This window comes from Rana temporaria, chromosome 3 (assembly GCF_905171775.1).
Source record: "Rana temporaria chromosome 3, aRanTem1.1, whole genome shotgun sequence".
Taxonomy (NCBI): Eukaryota; Metazoa; Chordata; class Amphibia; order Anura; family Ranidae; genus Rana; species Rana temporaria.
Genome location: NC_053491.1, coordinates 142,684,999 through 142,709,164, shown reverse-complemented (window position 1 = coordinate 142,709,164; position 24,166 = coordinate 142,684,999). Strand labels below are relative to the sequence as shown.

General features: G+C 42.4%; 1 protein-coding gene across 1 annotated transcript in view; it reads left to right on the top strand.

Annotated features, from left to right (window-relative positions):
• The window catches only part of LOC120931783 (chloride anion exchanger-like), a 103,856-nt gene that overhangs the window by 60,046 nt on the left and 19,644 nt on the right, over positions 1-24,166 (top strand). The window contains exons 12-17 of the mRNA XM_040343548.1: positions 4,536-4,631; positions 6,922-7,028; positions 10,168-10,237; positions 12,070-12,162; positions 12,250-12,345; positions 15,131-15,370. Coding sequence (XP_040199482.1) covers positions 4,536-4,631; positions 6,922-7,028; positions 10,168-10,237; positions 12,070-12,162; positions 12,250-12,345; positions 15,131-15,370 — 702 coding nt within the window. The remainder of the gene's footprint in view (positions 1-4,535; positions 4,632-6,921; positions 7,029-10,167; positions 10,238-12,069; positions 12,163-12,249; positions 12,346-15,130; positions 15,371-24,166) is intronic.

Genomic DNA, 24,166 nt, shown 5'->3' with positions numbered 1-24,166 from the left:
TGTGCGAGACCCGCAAAAAAATGTTTTAACTGGGCATACCGCCATTCATTTATCTCTATTATCTCTCCTTTTTCCTTCAATTCTTCATAGGTATTTAATTTATCTCGCGTCATGACATCCTTCAGCTGAGCATTTTTTTTTTTTATCCATTTACCGGATATCTTTTCTAACCCCGGTGTAAAATAATTTGAGTCTTTTATTGGCATTAGTGGTGAATTAAAATCCCATTTTTCCCTCTTATGAACTTTATCCCAAATTTTTATAGCATGACGAGTAATGCTATGTGATTGTCTACCTAACTCCCTATATTTGTCTGGGATCCAGATGATGCTCCCTAATAGGGCATTGCTCATCTGATATTCCATGCTTACCCACCTTTTTTGCTTAGTGTCCCTAATCCAGTCTATCACTCTTGTGAGAATTACTGCTTCATAATAACCTCTTATATCTGGTGCTCCCCATCCCCCTTGTGTCTTATTAAAAAAAAAAAAAAAAACACAATGGGGTTGATTTACTAAAGGCAAATCCACTTTGCACTACAAGTGCATTTGGAAGTGCCGTCACTGTAGATCTGAGGGGGACATGCAAGGAAAATAAAAAACAGCATTTTAGCTTGCACATGATTGGATGATAAAATCAGCAGATTTTTTCAAAGCTTCCCCTCAGATCTACAGCGATCTACAGCGACTACACTTACAAGTGTACTTGCAGTACTTGGATTTGCCTTTCATAAATAACCCCCATTATGTGCTTAATATGGCTGTAATAATATGTTTTTTTTACCTTCGTGCATTCTGTGCTGCTCCCGCCCACAGCCTCCCCTCCAATACTCACCTGAGCCCCCTCTCGATCCATTCATGTGCACAAGAGCCTCGGCTATCATGGGACTCCCTCTCCTCATTGGCTGAAACATCAGCGGGAGCCACTCTGCTCCAACTGTTGTCAATCACATCTAGTGAGCCAATGAGGAGGGGCGGGGCTGAGCCAGGGCTCTATGTGTCTTATGGACATATAGAGCAGGGCTTGGGGGTGAACACACACCACTACCCCATAGCAAGAGGCTTGCTATTGCCACTGGTCAAGGGGGAGGAGCCAAGAGTGGTGGCCGGTGACCCAAGAATTAGAGGGTCAGGGCTGTTCTGTGCAAAACCATTACACAGAGCAGGTAAGTATGACATGTTTTTTTTTTTTTTTTTAAAGCTGAACCTTTAATACCACTTTAACTAAAATAAATGAATTAATAAGTAAATTAAGTTCATTACTGTCAATGTAAACGTCCATTAAAGTGCAACAATATGAGTGTCAATTAAAGTGCAGCATTCAAATGTCCTTTTTCATGTAATATATTTCTCCAATATATATATATATATAGAAAGTGCTCTGTGCAAAGCAACAATGAAGCCTCGTACACATGACCGAGGAACTCGACGGGCGAAACACATAGTTTTCCTCGTCCAGTTCCTTGTTAGGCTGTCGAGGAACTCGACAAGGCAAGTTTCTCTATTCCCGTCGAGGAAATAGAGAACTTGCTCTCTTTTTGGCTTGTCAAGTTTCTCGACAGTTTCCTCGACGAAAATGTACACATGACCGGTTTCCTCAGCAAAAAAATATCTCCCAGCAAGTTTCGTGTGTACGAGGCCTCACTCTTGCACCATAACAATTGTTGCGCTTTAGTGATTCTTCAGTGTTTTACTCCACCACTGTGTACAATCACCACTCTGAAGAACCCACCAGACAACCATGACCCCCTGCAATAGGGTAGGTCTGTATATGCTTTTATCCCCCAGGGGTTTGAACATCCAGGGCTGTCCTGCTTCTTTCTCACAGTGTCACCAGAGTTACCATAAAATTAGAGGGGAGAAAGGATTCAACGATGTAAAACAATTTAATTAAAACTACTAATTTATTACAACAATAATCAAACCTCTAGCTAATACATTCACATTTATCTGTGCATTCCGCCATGCACCCAGGTTTAACAGCTTTAAAATGTTACAAGTTGGCTCCACTATAGCTAGTGCGAGTTTGGTTTATATCCCCAATCATTGCGGGTATCACACCACTTCCAGGTGTCTCCAGCGGAACAATATTGCTTCTTGTAGCCCCACCCCAAAGTACGTTTCGTTGTAATGATGTCTTCAGGAGTATAATGTCTTCAACAGTATACAGCTGACCAAACACTAATATTTTTCATTCATTCAGGGGGCCAGCAGATTCCTCAATCCACACATTGTATTCTGACAGCAGCACCCACTGACTGGCTACAGGCACTGATTAATAGAACAATTCTCAACATTGCCCTTTGGCAGAAGTCGAAAAAATGTACTTCTGTCGTCTGAGGGAGCCCACACACTGATCAAAATTCAGATGGTCCGTGCTGGTCAGGCCGAATATTGATCACATAGTCAGCTTTGCATGTTCCTGTCATTTATGTGATTCCTTTGGATTCTTATGCTGCGTACACACAATTGGATGTTTTTTCCGACGGAATTCCGCTCAACCTTGGCTTGCATACACACAGTCACACAAAAGTTCTCTGAACTTTCAACTGTCAAGAACACAGTGACATACAACACTACAACGAGCCAAGAAACTGAAGTTAAATGCTTCCGAGCATGCGTCGAATTGTTTCCGAGCATGCGTCAGAATTGTGCGTGTCGGGATTGCTACAGATGATCGGAATTTCCGATAGGAATATTTTCCTTCTGAAAATTTGAGAACCAGCTCTCAATCTTTTCTTGGCGGATATTCTGACAGCAAAAGTCAGATGGAACATACACACGGTCGGAATTTTCTTTCAAAAGCTCACATCGGACTTTTGCTGTCGGAATTTTCGATCATGTGTACGGGGTGTAACGGAACGTCCCACACTCCGCTTGAGGGCTTCTGTCATATACCGCTTCCTATCAGTCTGGAAATAGATATCAGATATTCGAGCTACTCTCAAGAGCACAACGAGACGATACTTGTTTGTCTGCTGAACATGGAGTGTTTAAAGCGGGAATTCACCCGAATTTTTTTTTTTTAAATGTTAAACCTAATGTTAAAAATCTATTTTTAACATTAGGTTGGGCCTAATTACGGGAAGCAGAATCGGGTATTTTGTTTAAAATCAATGCAGTACTTACCGTTTTAGAGATAGATGTTCTCCACCGCTTCCGGGTATGGTCTTTGGGACTGCACCGACGTTCGGCTACTTTTGGAAACTGGTGACGCGATGTATGCGACGGTCGGAAGGCTGTCAATCAAATAGGAACGCCCAGTCCCGCAGCCCATACCCGGAAGCCACGGAGAACATCTATCTCTAAAACGGTAAGTACTGCATTGATTTTAAACAAAACACACGATTCTGCTTCCCGTAATTAGGCCCAATCTAATGTTAAAAATAGATTTTTTGGGTGACCCTCCACTTTAATAGAACCAAGAATACAACCTTATATACATTTTAAAGAGGGGGTAACCAGAACATAAATTAACATGAGCTAATTAACTAATCATTTACCCAGACTAGGCGACTCTTAGTTATGACCTTTCAGGGTAGACGTCACGTCTCCTACTATACAATACACATTATCATAAGTGTAAACACATGAAATCTTCACACAATAGCATGGTCAATTAGCACAGAGAACAGACAGATGGCTGGAGGTGAGGACATTAGCATCTAACAGTATGTGTCCCAATAGTATGAATGAGTCACTCTTACAATTAACCCGTTGAGTTCAGAATCAACAAACAGTAAATAGTTCTTTACAGACATCCTGGAATATATTGTGGATAATAATTACAAAATAATCCCATCTCAGGTAGTCCAAGATATAATTTCTCAGTCATCCTATGCCCCCAGTGGACATAGGATTGTTTTAGACATAAGAGGGTCCGGGGATGTCCCGGGTGAGTCTGTCACACGGGGCATAAGTCTTTTCTCACATATTAATGTGTTTACTGGCCCCTGTATAACATGGACTACAGAGTGTGGGCTTATGTCCTGTAACTGTCATAGGAACATGACATTGATACTTCTTTTGGAATAGTGTGAATGGTTTAAGTCTGAACTCTAGGAAAAAATATTGTTGGGACATTTGCAATATAAGAATAAGTTACCACTTATGATCTGTGCCCCATATGTGGCTGCTGAATTCCATAATATTGCTAATTTCATGACTTCCTTACAGTAAAGCAAGAGCTGGCAGTATAACATACAGTTCCAGCCATAGTAAAATCCTCATAGATGGTCTTTTGCTCTTGTGATGTCCATCCTCTCCTCCTCTAATCACAGAATGCCAGGTGGAAAAATGTATTCCAGCCTAAGCTGTAAGGTTCAAACACATACTGTAGTGTATGGGAATAATGAAATTAGCAGTTTTAGAGAATGTAGCAGCAGTCACACATAGGGCACACATCATCAGTGGTAACTTATCCTTACCTCGTTCGAAAAAACATTTTTTCCCAGAGTTCAGCGTTCTTCTTGTTAAAATGCCTCCATCAATAATATCCTTACAAATAAAAACTTTGTTGTACTTTTTGTTTTATAGTCAGTTTTGGCTGGCATTATCCTGGTAAATTTAAAGGGGATGCTGATGAAATTCAATGAAATTCCTGTATTGTTTAAAAGAGACAAATATGACTGTGTAAGTAGATCTTTATTTTATAATGATTTTTTTTTTTGTTCTTTGCATTGGATTTGTATGTTTACTATCTAAATATTAATCATGTTATATTTATTTTATTCAGAGCTGTGAATAAAGGCTCCTACAGAAATGATAAGATTACGTGCCTATAGATACTGTATATAACTTACCAAACATACTGTATATTTACATATAGAAACATACATACTACTTGTTAGCCTCGTATTTCACTACTCCTTATTTCTTCACATTAGGTTGTACAGCTGCTAGCTGGTTTGGGAATCTTACCCTGCACTCATTTTGTCTTAATACCCTGTTTCCCCAAAAATAAGACCTACCCTGAAATTAAGACCTAGCGTTATTTTCCAGGAGGGCTGCAATATAAGCCCTACCCCGAAAATAAGCCCTAGCTAAAAATGCTTGTAAAATCCTATAATCCACTAAATTACAGTAGTTTATAATGTACAATGTGTGTGTTTCTGTAATATAATTGCGGGGAAGAGAGCTCCGGCGGGTAACAGAAGTGCAGAGCGGCGCTATAACAAATGTATTTGGCATAATTATATTACAGAAACGCACACATTGTACATTATATAATACTGTAATAAAGTGGATTATAGGATTGTACAAGCATTTTAACTCAGTTCACACTGGAGATTCCTGACAGGCAGGGAGAGAGAGGGGGAGAGAAAAGACAGCACATTACATGGTAAGACCTACCCTGAAAATAAGCCCTACTGTGTCTTTTGTTGGCATAATTAATATAAGACCCGGGCTTATTTTCGGGGAAACACGGTACTAATCACTCAAAATTTTTAATAAAGACTTGTTCACACCAGAATGTGGTTTGGGAATCCCGTGGTCTGTGTGCATTTCCCTCTCTGCGTTCAAAACATACAGGTTACGTAATCTGCTGTGGGGGTCAATGTATTCCTAGAGGCACCCAAAACACAGATCGCAATTTCAGTGCAGTTGCCTGCACTGGATCACATGTTAACACAGTACCATGCAATCCAGTGTAGTGTGTATTTAAAAGGTAGTGCATGCATTACTTTTGGTGCGATCCAGTGTGATTTCAGCCTATTCATTTGAATAGGCTGGAGATCGCACAGGAATCAAACAGAAACGTGGATCATGCAAATAGAGAACATTCCATAGCTCAACTCACCAATCAGTCTGCTGACCAACCAGATTAACCTGTCCAACAGTCTGCGTTAAAAACAGGGGTTTAGTTAGCACACATTTGCAAACGCATGCGTAAGCTGCAAGGCCTCTTCATGGCACCCTGTGTATGCTTGCAGTTCTAAACGCTACTGAATTTATGAGCGTCTCCACAGTGGGAGCATATGCATTCAATGGATAGATGAGGGGCAGGTGAGCCTGGAGGCAGCCTAGTCCCCCCTTAAAGGAACAGGAGGACACTGGACACCCAGCAGTAACACAGTGGCAGCAAAGGTGCCCAGTGTGTCCCCGGACCATATTTACACCAGTAACACAAATGGTCCCTGTCCTCACCTATAACTGGCCTTCACAGCAAGGAGCACATGGAAGGCCAAATGCATAAAAGACAAAAACAGAATATTCCATAGCTCAACTCACCAACCAGTCTGCTGACCAACCAGATTAACCTGTCCAACAGTCAGCGTTCAAAACAGGGGTTTAGTTAGCACACATTTGAAAATGCATAAGTAAACTGCAAGGCCTTCTCACTGCACCCTGTGTATGCTTGCAGTCCTAAACGCTACTGAATTTATGAGCGTCTCCACAGTGAGAGCGCATGCATTCAATGGATAGATGAGGGGAAGGTGGGCCCAATCCCCCTTGAAGGAGCTATGTGAGCTATGTCTTGCAAAGCTGTGATGCTAGAGAATGAGTTTGACAACCACAGAACAGAAACCTATGAAAAGCTTGGTAACGGCAACTTCCATATTTTTTAAAGCTGAACTCCCCACAGACAAAAGAAAACACATGTTTATCCTTTTTTTTTCTTATTAAAATCATCAGGTAATATTGTAAGTTCCTAAATATTACCTAGTAGAGGCTTCTTGAATATCATATACATCACAGCTCAGACTAATGAGAGGGAAGCAGCACAAAAAAATTGTGGTGGAAATTTAAATAAGCATATTCTGCATTGTAAGTTCACATAAACCACATACACCACCAAATCACATAGAACATAATGCTGCCTAAAATCATTCAAACAATATACACATTTTATATGCCAGTCCTTTTAATGATGTGCTTATTATGATCACTACAGATATTAAAGTGTGTGTTTTCCTGACAGCTTGTGTGGATATTGACATTCCTAGCATCTTTTATTCTTGGTCTGGACATTGGGCTTGCCGTTGGCGTGGGAATTGAACTTCTGACTGTGGTGTTCCGTGTGCAATTGTAAGTGAATTTGTCTGTTTTTTTAATGCTAGGTAAATAGAAATATCTTTATATATCTTACAAAGAGCAATCAGAGTTTGCATCATTAATGTATAAAATGTTGCCTGATGCAGAAAGTTATATTCAGGTAGGAAGTTATCTTAGGATTCTTTCATACCGTCATTCAGTTCAGATGTGCCTGTCAGTTTTTTTGGCAGAATTGAACAAAAGCCTGATGTATGTCTATGGGCAGGCAGAAGTAAATGTACTTGTGTATGTTTATATCCAGTTACCTCTTAGGCCTCGTACACACGACCGAGAAACTCGATGGGCGAAACACATTGTTTTCCTCGTTGAGTTCCTTGTTAGGCTTGTCGAGGAACTCGACAAGCTTGCTTTGCGTACACACTGTCAAGCCAAAATCTCCTCGTTCTCAAACGCGGTGACATACAACACTTACAATGGCAGGGGAAGTTCGATTCCACTGGCTAAACTCTTGGGGCTGCTTTTGCTAATTTCATGTGTTTGCGAGTTAAATAAAAGTTTGGTCAGAGACGATTTGCACTTTTCAGTCTGTTACAGCTTTAAAAATGTGTTATCTCCATTACAAATGCTACTTTTACTCCCGTCTCATACTTTATTCTGAGCAAGCACGGGTTTCTTAGCATACAGATGTCCGAGTTTCTCGTCGAAAACCAGCCCGTCAGGAACTTGACAAGCCAATTTTCTCCATTCCTGTCAAGGAAATAGAGAACATGCTCTCTTTTTGGCTCGTCGAGGTTCTCGACAGTTTCCTCAACGAAAATGTACACACGACCGGTTTCCTCGGCAAAAAAATATCTCCCAGCAAGGTTCTTGCAGGTCGTGTGTACGAGGCCTTAGTCCATATAAGTCTGGAAAAACACACTGGAAAAAGTCTGTCTTTTTCAATTTTTTATTGGAGTTAAACGTGATGGATCAGAGATAGTGGTATGTAAGCGGATGCACATCCATTTGCATCAGCCTTTCCATAGATCTAGCAAGGGTCCATTAGGATCCAGGCAGAAGAAATTGAATCCGTACTGTTTGGCTCAGATTCAGCAAGGAATCTGTTCATGGAAATGACATGCCAAATGTGTCATGTAAGTGGGCGAGGAGTGGTTAAAGCGGAAGTTCCACTTTTGGGTGGAACTCCGCTTTAATCTACTATTCATAAACCATTCACTACACTAACTACTGTACTGTTTAAATCGGGGTGGGAAATACATTTTCCCAAGGGGCCACATGAGAAACCGAGACTGTTGTGGAGGGCCAAACTCAATTATCCCTATAAATTTTGCACCTGAGAAGGTCCATAAGTACTTAAACATATAGAAAACAAACAGATCAGTACAGCAGGAATTTCTATATATTCGGACCGGGAGTGAAGAACAGGAGTATGGCTCCTGGCATGCAAATTTTTTCAGGGGGAGGCGTTTTGGCAGCGGCAATACACAGTTGCATTTAACCTTTTCTTCAAATGCTAGCAGGGGTTAAAAGCGCCTGCTAGCGGCCGAATAGCGCAGCTAAAACAATGGTAAAGCGGCGCTTTGCCAATAACGCGGCCAGCTGGCAGTGTGAAATAGCTCTTGAGATAATTCAGCTTCAATCCATGCCCATATAAATATAGCCTAGAGAATGTACAGACCCCCCTTCAGCACAGATGGACCCCCCCTTCAGCACAGACCCCTCCATTCAACACAGGTGGACCCCCCCTTCAACACAGACCCCCCCCCATTCTGCATAGGCCCCTCCATTCGGCACAGATGGACCCCCCTTCAGCACATACCCACCCATTCACCACAGACCCCCCCTTCAGCACAGATGGACCCCCCTTTAGCACAGACCCCCCTTCAGCACAGACCCCCTCATTTAGCACAGACCCCCCCCTTCAGCACAGATGGACCTCCATTCAGCACAAACCCCCCTTCAGCACAGACGGACCCCCCCTTCAGCACAGACCCCCCTTCAGCACAGACCCCCTCATTTAGCACAGACCCCCCCTTCAGCACAGATGGACCTCCATTCAGCACAAACCCCCCTTCAGCACAGACGGACTCCCCCTCCCCATCCCATTCAGTACCTCAGATCAGCCATTAGCATGGCACAGGCACAGCAGGTTCCCTCCCCCTGTGTACACATAAACACTGGAGGGGGAGGTGGCTTTACTCTGCTCACTGTGCCTGTGTGACATCCAGCCTGGGACCGCTCAGACAGCCCGCGGCCGCGAGACTCTTCAGCACCTTCTCGATTTTTCAGGGGGGGTCAATTGCCCCCCCTTGCCCTATGGAATGGATGCCCATGGCTCCTGGGGTTTGCAGCATGCAGGTGCTAACACAGAAATAACTTGGTTAGGCAGCAAAGTGGTGGGAGAGCTACTGGACTTTTCCTAGGCAATACTCTCCCACCAGGACTGAGCCTCCCCGCTGTATTGAACAGCTCTTAAGGCTCTATCCTTCCAGTTCTTTCAACTGTTCATATAGATATCTGTCAGTGTTCCTCAGCGTGACAGACTCAGAGAGGCATGCTGATAGTGGAGCATCGAAGGCCAGCTAGGAACAGCCAAAGGGCCAGATGTTGCTCTGGGGCCACAATTTGCCAAGTCTGGTCCAAATGAAAAGGACATTTTTTCTTTCATCTTTTGTGCATTTTGGAGCTCTTGAAGTATCATTTTAGCAAATGAGAAAGGTTATGTTTTATTTGGTCTGCCAATGAAATCCTGTGTGTATACATACTGAGCCCTTAGAAGAGCATACCCTGCTGTGTTCACAATTTACAGCAGCAATCAAAATCAGAGATATTTAAAGCCGAACTAAACCCATAGATTTAACAGTTTTAAAAAAACTGTTACATTCCTGGCACATCCTGGGAATGTAACTGTCACATTTGCTTGTTCCCTCAACCAAATTGTCAAAACATCAAGTGGCTGGTGTCCTAACTGATCACATGTGCAGCGCCATGGCAGGTGAAGATCAAACAGAGGCTAAGATGGCTTCCTTGGCTAAAAATGATAGGAGGGTTTATTTCCGCTTTAAATCGATCAACATATATTTTGCTTTTTCTGACTTCTTTGCTAATGCTTGCCATAAGACATTGACGATGTTGTAACCAATACATAATAAAACCTTTTTTTATTTTGCAGCCCCACATTTACAGTATTAGCCAATATTGAAAATACTGACATCTACAAAAATAGGAAAGACTTTTATGACGTAAGTCTTGGCACAATTATAACTAAATATTATGCAGTTGATATACTACAACTGGAGTGTGCAAAATCTGGTGCAGCTCTGCATACAGTAGAAACCAATCAGCTTCCAGGTTTTATTGTCAAAGCTTAATTGAACAAACTGAAGTTAGAAGCTGATTGGCCTCCATGCACAACTGCACCAGATTAAGTAAATCTCCCCCTGTGTGTTTATAACTAGAAATGTCAAAGTGATCCAGGTGGGATGAAAGCTCCAATCCTGGGTCCAGGTTTCCAGAACCACCAGCACACTAATTGTTCAGGTGTGTGCTGGGCTATTAGTAGTGACCTGACCATGGTTCTGGGCTCCACCCCGGCAGACAGGAGGTCATTGCCCAGCAGTCAGGAGGGCTCCACCTACAGGTATGAGAAAGGTGGAAGCAAAGAGCAGCATGGAGCTGCTAGCTGTGTGCACATAGTTGGTTAGCGAACAGTCCGTAGAAGACAAAGGCCTGGAGTGTAAGGCCAGAGAATCAGTGCTGCCAGATGGACTGAATGTCGTTTGTTTTTTGATGGAAAGGGAATGCTCAATACCCCTGTGAGGGAACTCATATTTTTTGTTTTTCTGGAACTTTCTTTTTTTTTTTAAATGGGCAAGAAAAGCCCTTAAAAGAAGAAAAGCGGTGTTATTTCAAGCTTTATCGTTTGATGCTAGTTCTCACAACACCTTCTGTTTTGTTGCACCCAGAATGTGATTTCTAGACATATGCATTAGTTTTCGTCCGAATGCATTTTCATACGAATTCCGGGTATTTTCGTTATCGTTTTAACAAACGAAAATGAACATGCAGAATCTGAAATCCGAAACATCCGACATAAAAAAATACTTTATTTTCGTTTTCCTTGCTATAACAGTTCGATATAGATAGGAGATTTGACGCTGACAATATCAATCTGTGTCCAAAGAACCTGCAGTCGAATGTGCCTAACCTTGGACTATTAGTCCAAGATTATTCTACATAGAGAGGAAAGATTTGACATAGAGAGAAAAGATATGATTATAGAGACAGTGTTGGGGTAGACCATTCGACATGAACGACAAAGATGCGACGTAGCAGAGAAAAAAGTCAAATGTTCTGCCCATAGGCTATAGAACACAGGTGTCAAACACAAGGCCCGCGGGCCGAATCCGGCCCTCCAGGCCATTTCATGTGGCCCTCGCTCCAGCCCTCCTCTGGTCCTACTCCAGACCCTTACATTCTGCTTTCAAGTAATGCATCCAGCTTCTTCCCAGCAGCAGCATAAGGAAAGGGGGGTGCACTGTGATGTAAGGGAGAGTGGGGGACTCAACTTCTGATGGCCGGGTGGCTCTTGACATCTAATGTAAGAGGAGGAGATTCATAGGACATCTAATCTGACAGATACAATTGGCCCTTTTGAGGGCAATCATAATGATGATGCGGCCCGTGATGAAATTTAGTTTGACACCCTTGCTATAGAAGAATTTGAATGTTAGTTGACTAGTAATAATAATTTATAAATATAATTACTACTAGTGTTATACAACATTAGAATTCTTCTATAGCTTGTAGGCGGAACATTTGACTGGAAATGTAGCAGTTTAGCTGCTCTGTCGAATCTTCTTAGAACATTCGACAGACACCATAAGCCTTCAATTGACAGATACGACCTTAATTAATTCAGATTTTCAGACGAATGCATTTTATAACAAAACAAAATAAATAAAAACGAATTTCAGGAGTAACTAAATAAATTTATTTTATGTCATGTCTAGTGATTTCAAATTAAAGTTCAACTGGGCCTAAGCTTAATTCAGGTTTATTTGTTTTGTGCCAGATTTGTGAGCCTAAAGGAATTAGAATTTTCAGATGCCCATCTCCTGTTTTCTTTGCCAATAGTGAATTCTTCAAAGAGAAACTCATTGCTGCAGTAAGTTTTTTTTCTTTTGGTTTGATCTAATTTTCTTACTAATATTCTGTCTATACTGTTTACACTAAAGTTTCTTATTGTCCTCAGGCTGGCTTTAATCCACTGTGGGTACTTCGTAAGCGAAATAAGGCGCTGAGAAAAATCAAGAAGCTGGTAAAGAAGGGAGAGCTACAAGTCACCCCGGTAAGCAGCTATTTATCCATATGCAAAGGATAATATAGAGAGTAATACAAGACATCTTGACAGAGATGAGTGAATGGGCCCAGGTTCATTTCATGGGAGGAGTAATACAAGACCCAAAGATCATAAAGACCCATACTTAGTGCCAAACCCCACTAAATTCACTAGGGACTCACATTTGAAATTCATGTACCAATGCAAAACATTTAGCAAAAAAAAAAAAAAACGCATTCAGCGGCAGAGGGTGTTTCAAGTGGCAACATTGAAAATACACATATTGTTTACATAACTTCCTTGAGGGATGCTTTTCGATTTCACATGCTGTTATGGAACAATATGATGTAGTCTCTTAAGACTGAAAATAATGGCATGGGTTTCCCTTAGTATTCTAACTAGACCCTTATCTAGGCATATAGCCTGAGAGGCCAGGAAAGGGAGGGCATCCAAAAAGGATGTGAGCGTTTGTGGGTGGATGTGAATACAAAGAATGCTGCTCTCCCAACTAGCACAGGTGACATGAAAGCAGGGAGCGGCCTCAGTCCACATGTCGCCTCCAAACCACGCCCTCCGACATATCCCACCCCCCCAGTCTGGGCCCCGTGGGCAGGGTGAGATGCATCAGGGGAGCGTGGTTTGGCAGAGGCATGTGGACTGAAGCCTCTACTTGCTTTCATGTCACATGGGCTGGTTTGGGTGTGGCATTCCTTTCATTTACATGCACATTACTTTTTGGATATTTACAATGATACGCCGGCACCCCTTACTCGGTGCTCCAAGCTTTTATTTAGGTCTCAGTTTGTCGGTGGACTTATCGGAATCTGACCCTCAGATATCTGCCTCCTCCCAGGAAAATTAGTACAGAGATTTGTTAAAACACCTTATTTATTACTCATTCCCAGAAAAAGTTAAAAGTAAATAAACACATCTAAAGACACATTGAAAAAGTTCCTTAATAATACGAAAAAAATTGGTCTCCACTGATGTAAATTCATCAGTCATGATAACCCACTGCCTAATGATTCGTCCAACCACAATTACTAGCTGCACCAGATTTTGCACTCTCCAGTTTTAGTAAATCAACCCTACTATTTTCCATTTAGTTTTCATTTTCCTTCAAATGATGAATAAGGGTGCTGAGAACAAAAGACAGCTCCAAGAAAAAGAAAAATGATCAGGAACAAGTAAATGGTACACTTTGACCACTCAAATTTTTAATAAAGAAACCTTCAAAGGAATTAAATCAAAGCTTACCTTTTTGAAGGAAAACGGCTAACCTGAAATAAATGCCCTACCAACATTGAATAAAAAAAAAATATACCAAAATAAATAAAAATAAAAAACAAAATACTGCACACCTAAAACAAAAGACTTTTTAATGGAAACGTGTTTGAGATGGATGGAACAGCATGCTAAAAGTGACTGCTGACCTCAAATCAACCAAAAAATGAAATAAAAAAAGCCCTCTAAAATAATAAAAAAAAGGCAGCAAAGTAGTCAATGGTGCCGTCCCTTCAGAGCTCTGTGCTGTGGCTGTGACACCCGCATGCATTCACGGGAGTGACATAATCGTGGCTCGGCCATTCAAGCGGCCAGTGTCTGCGATGCATACTAGCACACTATAACATTGCCCTGTCAAGGGAAAACTTTTTTTTTTCATCCACTTTACTACTGCTTTAAAGAATATGTCTGGGAAAACATACCACATTTATATTTGATACATCTCGGTTAAAGTTTCACTCATGTGTTTGCCTCTTTAAAAACACTGCAATTACTGAAAATTACCTGTGATGTGCTCACACACCCTAAAGGTGGGAACCAGGAACCTGCGAAGAACCCAACAAAATGGCGTCCGCCACAGAAATACCCTCCCCCAGCATGCCCCGCGAGGGAAGCACTCCTCTGATTGGCTGCTGGAGAAAGGGCGCCTCCGCCTGGACCCCTCTGGTGCCACCTGCCATCCAGAGATGGAACTGCATCTCTGGAGCACAGAATGACCCACAGGACAGTCCAGGGCTGGCAACAGCCGAATTTAAACAAATCAACATGGATGAGAGCAAATAACTCTCTCATCCCACTAAATTTGACATAGCACCTGTACTGAAAAGTACACAGGCGCTACACAAGGAAATGTACATGTATTGCACACATGAACTGAATATATATTTTTGGTTTATTTTGCCCAGATATACACAGAAGTACATACCTGTAATACCTACCTTTTACACTGTTCACCTCACTGAACTCATGTTCATGATAATTTATACACAATGTTTGTTGGGAAACCTGCAATCCTGGTAGTGTCAATCAGCTGGGACCCACAGCTCTCACTGGTTCCTTCTGCTTACTTCCATGCCAATATTATCCCCTATAATAATTTGGAGGTCAGAAGGTAAACAAGTCAGGATTTCAGCTTTCAAAAAGACCCATTATGTTTCTAAACAGCAAAAATGCACACTGATATTTATTTAACAAATTATTTGAAATTTGCTAAAGAGTTTATGATAAATTGGGGGTCGATGTTGCACTAGTTGAGAACCTGCGCTCTCCATTTTTAGTGCTTTTTGCATTTTGCAGATTTGCACTACAGAACGTGTTCCATAGGAAACCATGGTAAATGGACTGTAGTGCAAATCTGCAAAATGCAAAAAGCACTAAAACTGCATAGGTGTGAATCCAGCCTTAGAGAGGTTTGGCATGTGTACAGTAGGGTTCTGAAGGTGCTGTGCACTTAATTTGAATAAAAGTATTTTTAGAATAGAAATAATATTTTACATACAATTTTCTACAGAGAGGTGTGGTCTGCACATCTTATGATTATAAAGAGTCTGATGATGAAGATGAACTTGACAACAACAGGATTGAAGAGCTGGACAAACCAATAAACACAGATGATCTGCCTATTGTCATTGACTGGAATTCTGAGCTACCAAATAACATTGTGGTTCCCAAAATCGATGTTCATAGTTTGATACTTGATTTTGGAGCAGTATCTTTTATTGATATGTCTGGAATGAAAGCACTGAAAGGGGTAAGTATTTAAGAAGTGTTGAATTTATGAATTGGCAGAAATCCCACCCTCTGAAGTTAACTAAACTTTGCTGATATACAAGGGGGAAACTATTGAGATATGCAGTATAAACCAAATATACTGTAGACAGTGTAATTATTCAAGAATCATAAAAGTAAATATAGAAAGTTGATTATGGGGGTTGATTTATTAACAGAATAGAAACTGTTCATTTAGCAAAATGAATTAAAAAAGTGAAGGTTTGTTATTTTCCAGCAACTGTTTAGGTACTACTAAAAAAATTCAGTTTTTTAATTTCTCGAGCACGTGGCTTAGTATTCATAGAACGTGCAGATTAACCTTCACTTTGCAAAGTTAATATACTCTTTTTAAAGTTAACTGCCTTCACCCCCTAGATGTACGCAAACAGGGTAACTTACTAACAGGGTAGAAACTGTTCCCTTTGCAAAGTGACCCGTCGCTATGGACCAACATCACCACAATATTATTTAATATACACTGGAGTTAATTTACCAAGTAGAGCTGTTCACTTTGCAAAGTGTACTAAACTTAGTAAAGCAATAAAGCTGTGATTTTTTTTTTTTGCACATAACTGGATGATTGTGGAGAAAACAGTGTCACCTTATTTACTAAGCATGATGATGAGGCCCTTGTACACATCACTGGGTAACCCCGGCATTTCCTGTTGCATCAGAGGGGGCTAGGTCACTTGTCCACGTGACGGGTGGCCCTGCCCTTGGTTATAAAAGAACTGTCATATGGGTCACGCCCCATTTGGCCGGGTGCCTCCTTGGGAGGAGGCTGTATCGTTCGTAGCGGCTGGTCGGACTCATAGAAGGATTACGGCGCTGGATTGTGTGTGTGGTTTTTTCCCCCTTTTTTCTCACTTTTTTGGTAAAAAGTGTTGAGGGGTCTCTCGTCTCTCTCGTCCCCCCTCTTTTCCTGCGGCCTGTCAGGCTGCGTGCTCGGATAAGGGTATGGTATGGATTTTTGGGGAGAACCCCACGTCATTTTTTTTTATTTTGGCGTGGGGTTCCCCTTAAAATCCATACCAGACCTGTAAGGGTCTGGTATCGATTTTAAGGGGGATCCCTATGCCATTTAAAAAAAAAATTGTCGCAGGGTTCCCCTTAATATCCATACCAGACCTGAAGGGCCTGATATGGAATTTGAGGGGACCCCCATGCATTTTTTTTTTATTATTTTAGTTCGGGGTTCCCCTTAACCACTTTAGGACCTTGCCTGTTTTTCAGATTTGGTGTTTACAAGATTAAAACAGTTTTTTTTTGCTAGAAAATTACTTAAAACCCCCAAACATTATATATATTTTTTTCTAACACCCTAGAGAATAAAATGTCCGTCATTGCAATACTTTTAGTCATATCGTATTTGCGCAGCGGTCTTGCAAGCGCACTTTTTTTTAAAAAAAATCCCTTTTTTTCATTAAAAAATAAGACAACAGTAAAGTTAGCCCAATTTTTTTTTTATATTGTGAAAGATAATGTTACGCCGAGTAAAATGATACCCAACATGTCACGCTTCAAAATTGTGCCTGCTCGTGGAATAGAAAAAATGGATGGAGTACAGCGCTCAGGGTGTTTGCACAAAACAATCAACGGAGGGTTAAAGATTAAAAATAAAAATAATAATAGGATTAAATAAATAATCAATTAGATTAAGATTAAAATCACAAACCACATTAGAGATATATGGTATAAATGTTCAAGAGTCCATGAAAGGATCAGTCCCAGCAGGGTGCCGAAAAGGCTATAGTTGATGACAGTGATGAACCAATGTAGATGAAGGCAGTAGATCAGGGCTGCTATCCAGGAGCGAAGCCAGCTCAATATATGCAGGAGAAAAACAAGAGAGAAGAGCGCCTCTGTCACGTACCTGGTACAGAGCAGAGCCTGGCGTGCAGGGAATGGCAACTCTTGCTCCTCTGACTCCGGAACCCCTGGTAGAGCAGACAGGGAGCGCTAGAGTTCAGAGTCGCACAAGCGCCAGGAAGGTGCCGTGCAGGTCTGCGGTGGTCTCCTGAAGACTCCACAGATGCTGTGCAGGAACTGCAGAGATGCTGGAGGTAAGACAGCAGACAACAGGAGCTTGGTGCAGATGGCTGGAACAGGCAGCAGGTGGGAGGTGTGCTGTAGTACAGATGCTGGCAGAGTCAGGCAGGCCGGGTCAAACACAGGCGGGCGGATCAGGTACAGGGGGAAGCCAAAGCAGAGTCGTAGTTCAAGCCGGATCAGTAACAGGCGGGCAGCAGACCGTTTGGAAGGAGGAGGCGGAAGCGAAGTCAGACAAGCCAAGGGTCAGGGCAGGCGGAGAACAGCAGGGTCAATGGTAAGCCAAGGTCACAGGAAACAGGAGCCAATCAGGTAACAGGTATCAGGTAGGGTAAACAGGAACGCTGTTGACTGAGCAGCAGGGGGCTATGGGGAGAGCCCCATTAAATAGCCTAAGTGGCGCCAAAATGGCGTCAGCACGTGCCCGCGCGCGCCGCTATTGCGCGTGCCCGCGCGCGCCGCTATTGCGCGCACCCGTGCGTGCCGACGTGCCGCGAACGCGCGCTCCCGTGCGTGCAAATGCGATATTGCCGCTATTGCGCGCCGGTGCGCGATTAGCGCCACTTAGTGGTCTACCAAGTCCATGACATTGCCCCCCTCCAATGGGCAGCCTCCGGATGCCCAACTGAGATATCTTGAGTGGATGGGCGTTCTTGAAGGACCGAATCAAGCTCTTAGCGTGGATGTTACGTTCAGGTTCCCAGGAGTTTTCCTCAGGGCCATAGCCCTTCCATTTCACCAGGAACTGAACCTGATTGCGCCTTTTTCTGCAGTCAAGGATAGACTCAATCTCGAATTCCTCCTCACCGTTAACCAAGACCGGTTCGGGTGGATCAGTGCTTCGCCCAGGAAAGGGGTTAGCGACGTCAGGCTTCAGGAGGGTGACATGAAAGACCGGATGGATGCGGAAAGACTCTGGTAATTCGAGTTCATAGGCCACACTGTTGATCTTCCTTCTGATTGGAAATGGCCCCATAAACTTAGGCCCCAGTTTCTTAGGCCCCATACTCACGACCAAACATGTCTGCTGAAACTGGTCCGCGGACCAGTTTCAGCGGACATGTTCGTTCGTGTGTAGGCAGTAACGGACAGGATTCCAGCAAACATTCGTCGGCCAGACCGTTTTCCAACGAACAACTGTTTCCTGGTCTTGCTTTAAAACAGTCTGCTGGAATCGTGTCCGTCAGACATGTTCGGTCGTCTGTACACAAAAGCAGCGTACAAAAACCCCGCGCATGCTCAGTCCAAATGAGGAGACGGGAGCGCTCGTTCAGGTAAAACTCGCGTTTGTTTGGGATATGGCACATTCGTCATTAGAAACCTTTTATTCTAGCAAAAGAACAATGTCTTAAAAAGGCGCACTAAACCACAGTTTCTTGCCTCGTTTTATTAATTCTTCTCTTGCTAGAATAACCCCGTTCTCTTGCTGATGCAATTTCAATAGAGTTGTCCCATACTGAAATGTCACATTTCTTGCTTGTGATGTAATCCTTTAATAAGGTTTTCTATGCCAGACGTGTGTTTTGGTTGGTGGTCCTCCATAATTTATAGTAGTAATTTTTGGAAATGAATGTGCATCTATTTATTTTTTTTTGTTCTTTCTAGTTATGTCACCATTTTGTTTAATATATTTTTACATGTTTTTTTTTTAAATTGTTTTTTTTTTTTTTTTTTTGTGTTTCATTTGAGAATATTGAACCATGTTGGCACACCAAATGTCCCCCCCCCCCCCCAAGGAGTGTGTCCTTTGTAAATGACCCATTGTATATTTATTAAAGGTTTGCTGCCTAATAATCCCCACAGTATAACTAACAAACAATAGACATGTTTTCAAATGAAAGCAAAAAGCCTTTTATTTAGGCAAATGTCATCTCAAAAAATAAACAGAACGGCAGCACTAGAATAGATAGCAAACTATATGCAAACTTGCATTTCCAACATGGTGAAGGATAAACTTCCAAGCCTCACGAGCCAAACCCAAAAATATGAAGCAGCAGCACAGAAACAAAGGAACCCAAACTGTGGTAGTCCAAACAATATGTCCTTTATGTGGAAGGAAATGGAAGGCAGAGAATCAACGTTTCCTCCTCTTTCCAGCCTTCCCTCCAGGCAGCCTTCCAGCGGATCTAACACGGGCTCTTGCAGGTGGGGTCGATGTGGCAGCAGGAGGATGGTGTTCCGCAAGCCGGGCCGGGTCACATAGCCCAGTGTCTGGGGTCAGCAGGCCCTTCTGCATCCACCAAAGGACCTGGTTCATCAGGGCCTTTGCCAGTCTTCTCTGGCCCTCCTCCCCTTCATTCAAATCGTGGGCCAATGAGGCACTGAAGGCCTCTGTGGGGTTGAGGGGGGCACTCATGATGGCGCTTGCCTCCTGTATCATGCGGAGGCTTGCCTCCTCCACAGGCCTCAACTGCCTCCTTCGGCCTGATGGCCTCACCTGGGGGGGAGAAGACTGGCTGGTGGTGGTTCTCCTGGCCTGGGGGACCTGCTGCAGGCCACTGGGCCCAGCCTCCTCCTGGCTGCCACTGACCCCGGCCTCCTCCTGGCTGCCACTGACCCCGGCCTCCTCCTGGCTGCCACTGACCCCGGCCTCCTCCTGGCTGACAGAGACGTGAGGATCTGCCACCTCCTGGCTGATCTCTTCTTCCTGTGTGCAAAAAAAAGGACATTTTTTACAATTTCGCTAAATAAAACCACACTAATTTTCATGTTTTTCGTTTAGTATTTTCTGTTCATTATTACTTGAATACACTCTACTTCTGACCCCTGCAGTTGTCATCCCTGACACCTATTTGTCTGTACACCTTTTTTTGTGCTTTTTCCCAGCTTGGCTTTTCTTTTACAATATCAAATCATTAATCCACCAATAATTATTTACGCCAGAAATATAGAGGAAACTACTATACCTCCTCATCGAAGGGTGGCAGATCTGCATCTCTGTCAGCCAGGCCCTCTTCCTCCGACTCTGCAGGGCTGTGGTCATCTGGGGAATGTCCGCTGGAAGGTAGCATGGAGGAAAGGTTGGAAGAAAGACTCGACATCGTTTTCCTGCCTTCCATTTCGTCCCGCAAAAAAGCCATCTGTTTGTAATACCACAGTTTGGGTTCCTTTGCTTGTGTTGCTGCTGCTCCCGATTTTTTGCTTTTATTAGCTTTATATGCTCTTCTGTATGTGCTTCTCAGGTTGGCAAGTTTATCCTTCACCATGTTGGCAGTGCATCCTGGCACCCATGTTTGCATATAGTTTGCTAGCTCTTCTAGTGCTGCCGCTCGTACCTCTTTATTGCAATATAACGCGTGTTTGGAATTCCACAGGATGGGCGTGTCCTGATATTTTTGGAGTAAGGCCTCTATAGCTTCCTTGGTTTGTAGTTGGTCCATTTCCCGTTATGAAATATGATATTTCTTTTTGAGTCTACATTCGCAAAACATAAACCAAAGAAAAATAAATATTCAAAAGGATCAGCGTTGACCTTGATATAATATGTGTCTTCAAATTTATTACCTATATCTAATTACAAACACAGTCTCTCTTGTTTAAACAATGATTGGCAGCTCGGCCGCATTGGTTGTACCAAACATTGATTTGCTAGATGCAGAGCCATTGTTAACATTGCAGTAACAATTTTTTAGATAGAAAAATAAACAATGATTACAAATGACAGTATTCATCTAGGCACTCTTTCATGTGTAAATCTCATGCCCCTGACAATGGATGACATAAAAGACACTTCCTAATGACCTCTGTACAACCAACACTTGAACAATATTTTGCCTGATCTGAATACACCATTCAAAAACTTGTCAATGAGGTACAGCATTGTTCACATCTCTATTTTGTGAGTTGTCCAAAAGCATTTGGATACCAAAATAACATTGTGGTACCCCATAGACAGAATAGCTTAAAAAGGGTGCAACCAACAGCCCAAACCCCCATCCCATGTGTCTACATTTTATAGGCCTCTGCTGATCCCATTTTTAATTTCCTTACCTTCCTGTCTCTCGCTCCTCGTTTCTCACGCTCGCCTAATTACCGCGTAAGATGCGTAATCACGGCGTGCACCTTTTAAACACTCCGCGTATTTATTAAACCCCGCCCTCGTCACCTTTGCTAGGCCCCTAATCAATGTGTTTAGGAAATATGGCGTTAACTGTGTATGTTCTGGATGCGCTCGAAGATTCTCCGCGTAACCTACGTAAACACGTTGTTTGCATTCTCTACACTCCGCGTATGTATTAAACGCCGCCCTCTTCTCCGCCCATGGCGTAACAATTCATCTTTTCCCCGCCCATAATCTCTGTGGGAAAGGAAAGATGGCGATGTCACACGAGCGGGCACGATGCTCTCATGCCACAAGTGAAGGGACAGAGGCAGGGACGTCCCGATCAAGGCAAAGAAGATATAAAGCCACTAATATGCGGTTCCAGGAAATGGTGGAGTTAGTTTACATCATGCGAAAGAAGGACTATGATGGTGAATTAGGGCCATACAAGACCCCTAACCGGCGAAAGGCACATATTATGGACAAGGTGGCGAGGAGAATGCAGAGGATGTTTGGGATCACCAGGTCCAAGGAACAGCTGAGGAAACGCTGGTCAGACTTAAAATTGAGGGAGCCACATCAGATGAAGAAGATCCTTAAAATTCTGCGTAAAAGTAAGTAAATATATTTTGGGGTTGGGGGGGGGGGGGGTTGATAGTCTGCAATAATGTGTTGCCATGTATATTTCACCATCTGCCTCCTTGGCCTGCTTGTAATTTTAAAGACATGTTGTCATTTATTTTTTATGACATAAATAACTACATATTTACAAATAGTGTTCTTAGTAAACCACGTAACATCACATAGTTTCTCAGAAAGGCTCGGTTATTCCAGGAACAACACACCTGGACATGGCTCACTGGCCAAAAACTTTGTTTGTAAACATTGTGTAAAAGCTAGTTCTAAAAAATAGAATTAGGAGAATGGGAAAGGCAAACAGGATTCATTCTAAAAACAGTGGTAATAAAGCAGATGTTTTCACATCTGCAATGCACAGCACCTGTGTCTCCCCAAATCAAAAATGGGTTTTGGTAGGGTCTCCCAAAAATACAGTTTAGGGGGGACATCCATGTGTGTCACTTTGCTAAAAAGGGGCAGGATCAGAGCTTGCCATAGAAGTAATTGCAAAATGTAGGTTTGGTGAAAGATAAAAGTAACTAAATGAAAGCCTCTTCTAAGCAATGTGTGCGATTTATGCTCTCCAATATCTGTGTGCTGATGAGTCTACATTTTTTTTCTTGTTATTTAAGGGGAAAGAAGTCGCCAGCATTTGGAGGAGGCAGAGAGGGCCAGACAAGGCCAAAATCTTCCATCTCAACATGTGGAGGAGGAGGAGGATGTGGAAGGAGAAGAGGATGTGGAAGGAGAAGAGGATGTGGAAGGAGAAGAGGATGTGGAAGGAGAAGAGGATGTGGAAGGAGAGGAGGAAGGAAGAAAGGATGAAGGAAGAGAGGAGGAAGAAGTAATTTTGGACTTAGAATTTATAGCAGATGAAGGGCAAGTGGCGGAAGAACAATTTGGCGAATTGAAAGAAGGTGGATTGATGGATGAAGGAGGAGTCGAAGATGATGGGGAAGTGGTGGAAGAAGGAGGAGTGATAGAAGATGATGGGGAGGTGGTGGAAGAAGGAGGAGTGATAGAAGATGTCGAAGAGGTGGAAAGGAGAAGCCCATCAGGTCAGTGTCACCCTAGCTTGATTAAAAAAAACATATGTAGATAGGCCTCATCCAAAAATAATTTTGTAAATGACCATTTTTTTTGTTTTTAGGGGAGGAGGATGGTGTGTCAATATTTTCACGTGCAAGTGCTGCTATAATTATTCAACAGGTAATGGAGTGCAGCACTGAAATGCACAATATGCGTGAAAGGATGGTTGTCATGGAACAGAATGTAACAAATGTCCTTTTGGAATGCAGCACGGAAATGGACAATATGCGGCAAAGAATGATGGTCATCGAATCTAATTTCAAAAATATTATTGACATGATGGGCCGTGTCAAAGACTGAAACACCCCCCGCCCATCCCCCGCCCCCACAAACATTTTTACTGTTTTAATAATGAATACGCCAAAATTTGAAGATACACACACAGTGTGCCAACATGTGCTATCTGCCATCACAGAATATCTAGTGTCTGTGCTTTGTGGGTCCAACCCCCTCCTCCATCCTCAAGTAGTTGAGAGGAAGGGTTTGCTCCCACAAAACACAGACATTGATCACCCATGATGTCAGATAGCACATGTGGCCATTTGTCTGTTGAACCAATGACATTTGGCGAGTTTGCACTGAATGTGTGTATCTTCAAATTTTGGCGTGTTCCAGTGTGAAAGCACACCATGACTGACTGCTGTTGTGAATTTTTATATTTTTATATTTTTATTTTTTTACTTTTTGACCATGTTGTACATTTTTGGCTACTATAAAGTTTAGACCATAAAGAATAAACACCGATAAAAATTCAAAATATATATATATAGAATTATAAATCTCTCTAATCACTGAATTTAGTGAAGTCGAGATTTGACTCCTAAATCTCCACAACAAATATTCGTATTTAAAAACACACCAAAAAAAATAAATAAAAAAATAAAAATAAAAAAAAATTATAGGTTTTTGGGCATAAAAAATATGCCGAGAAGAAAAAATACAAAGGCGGTAAACACCCCACCAAAAATATTCTATATA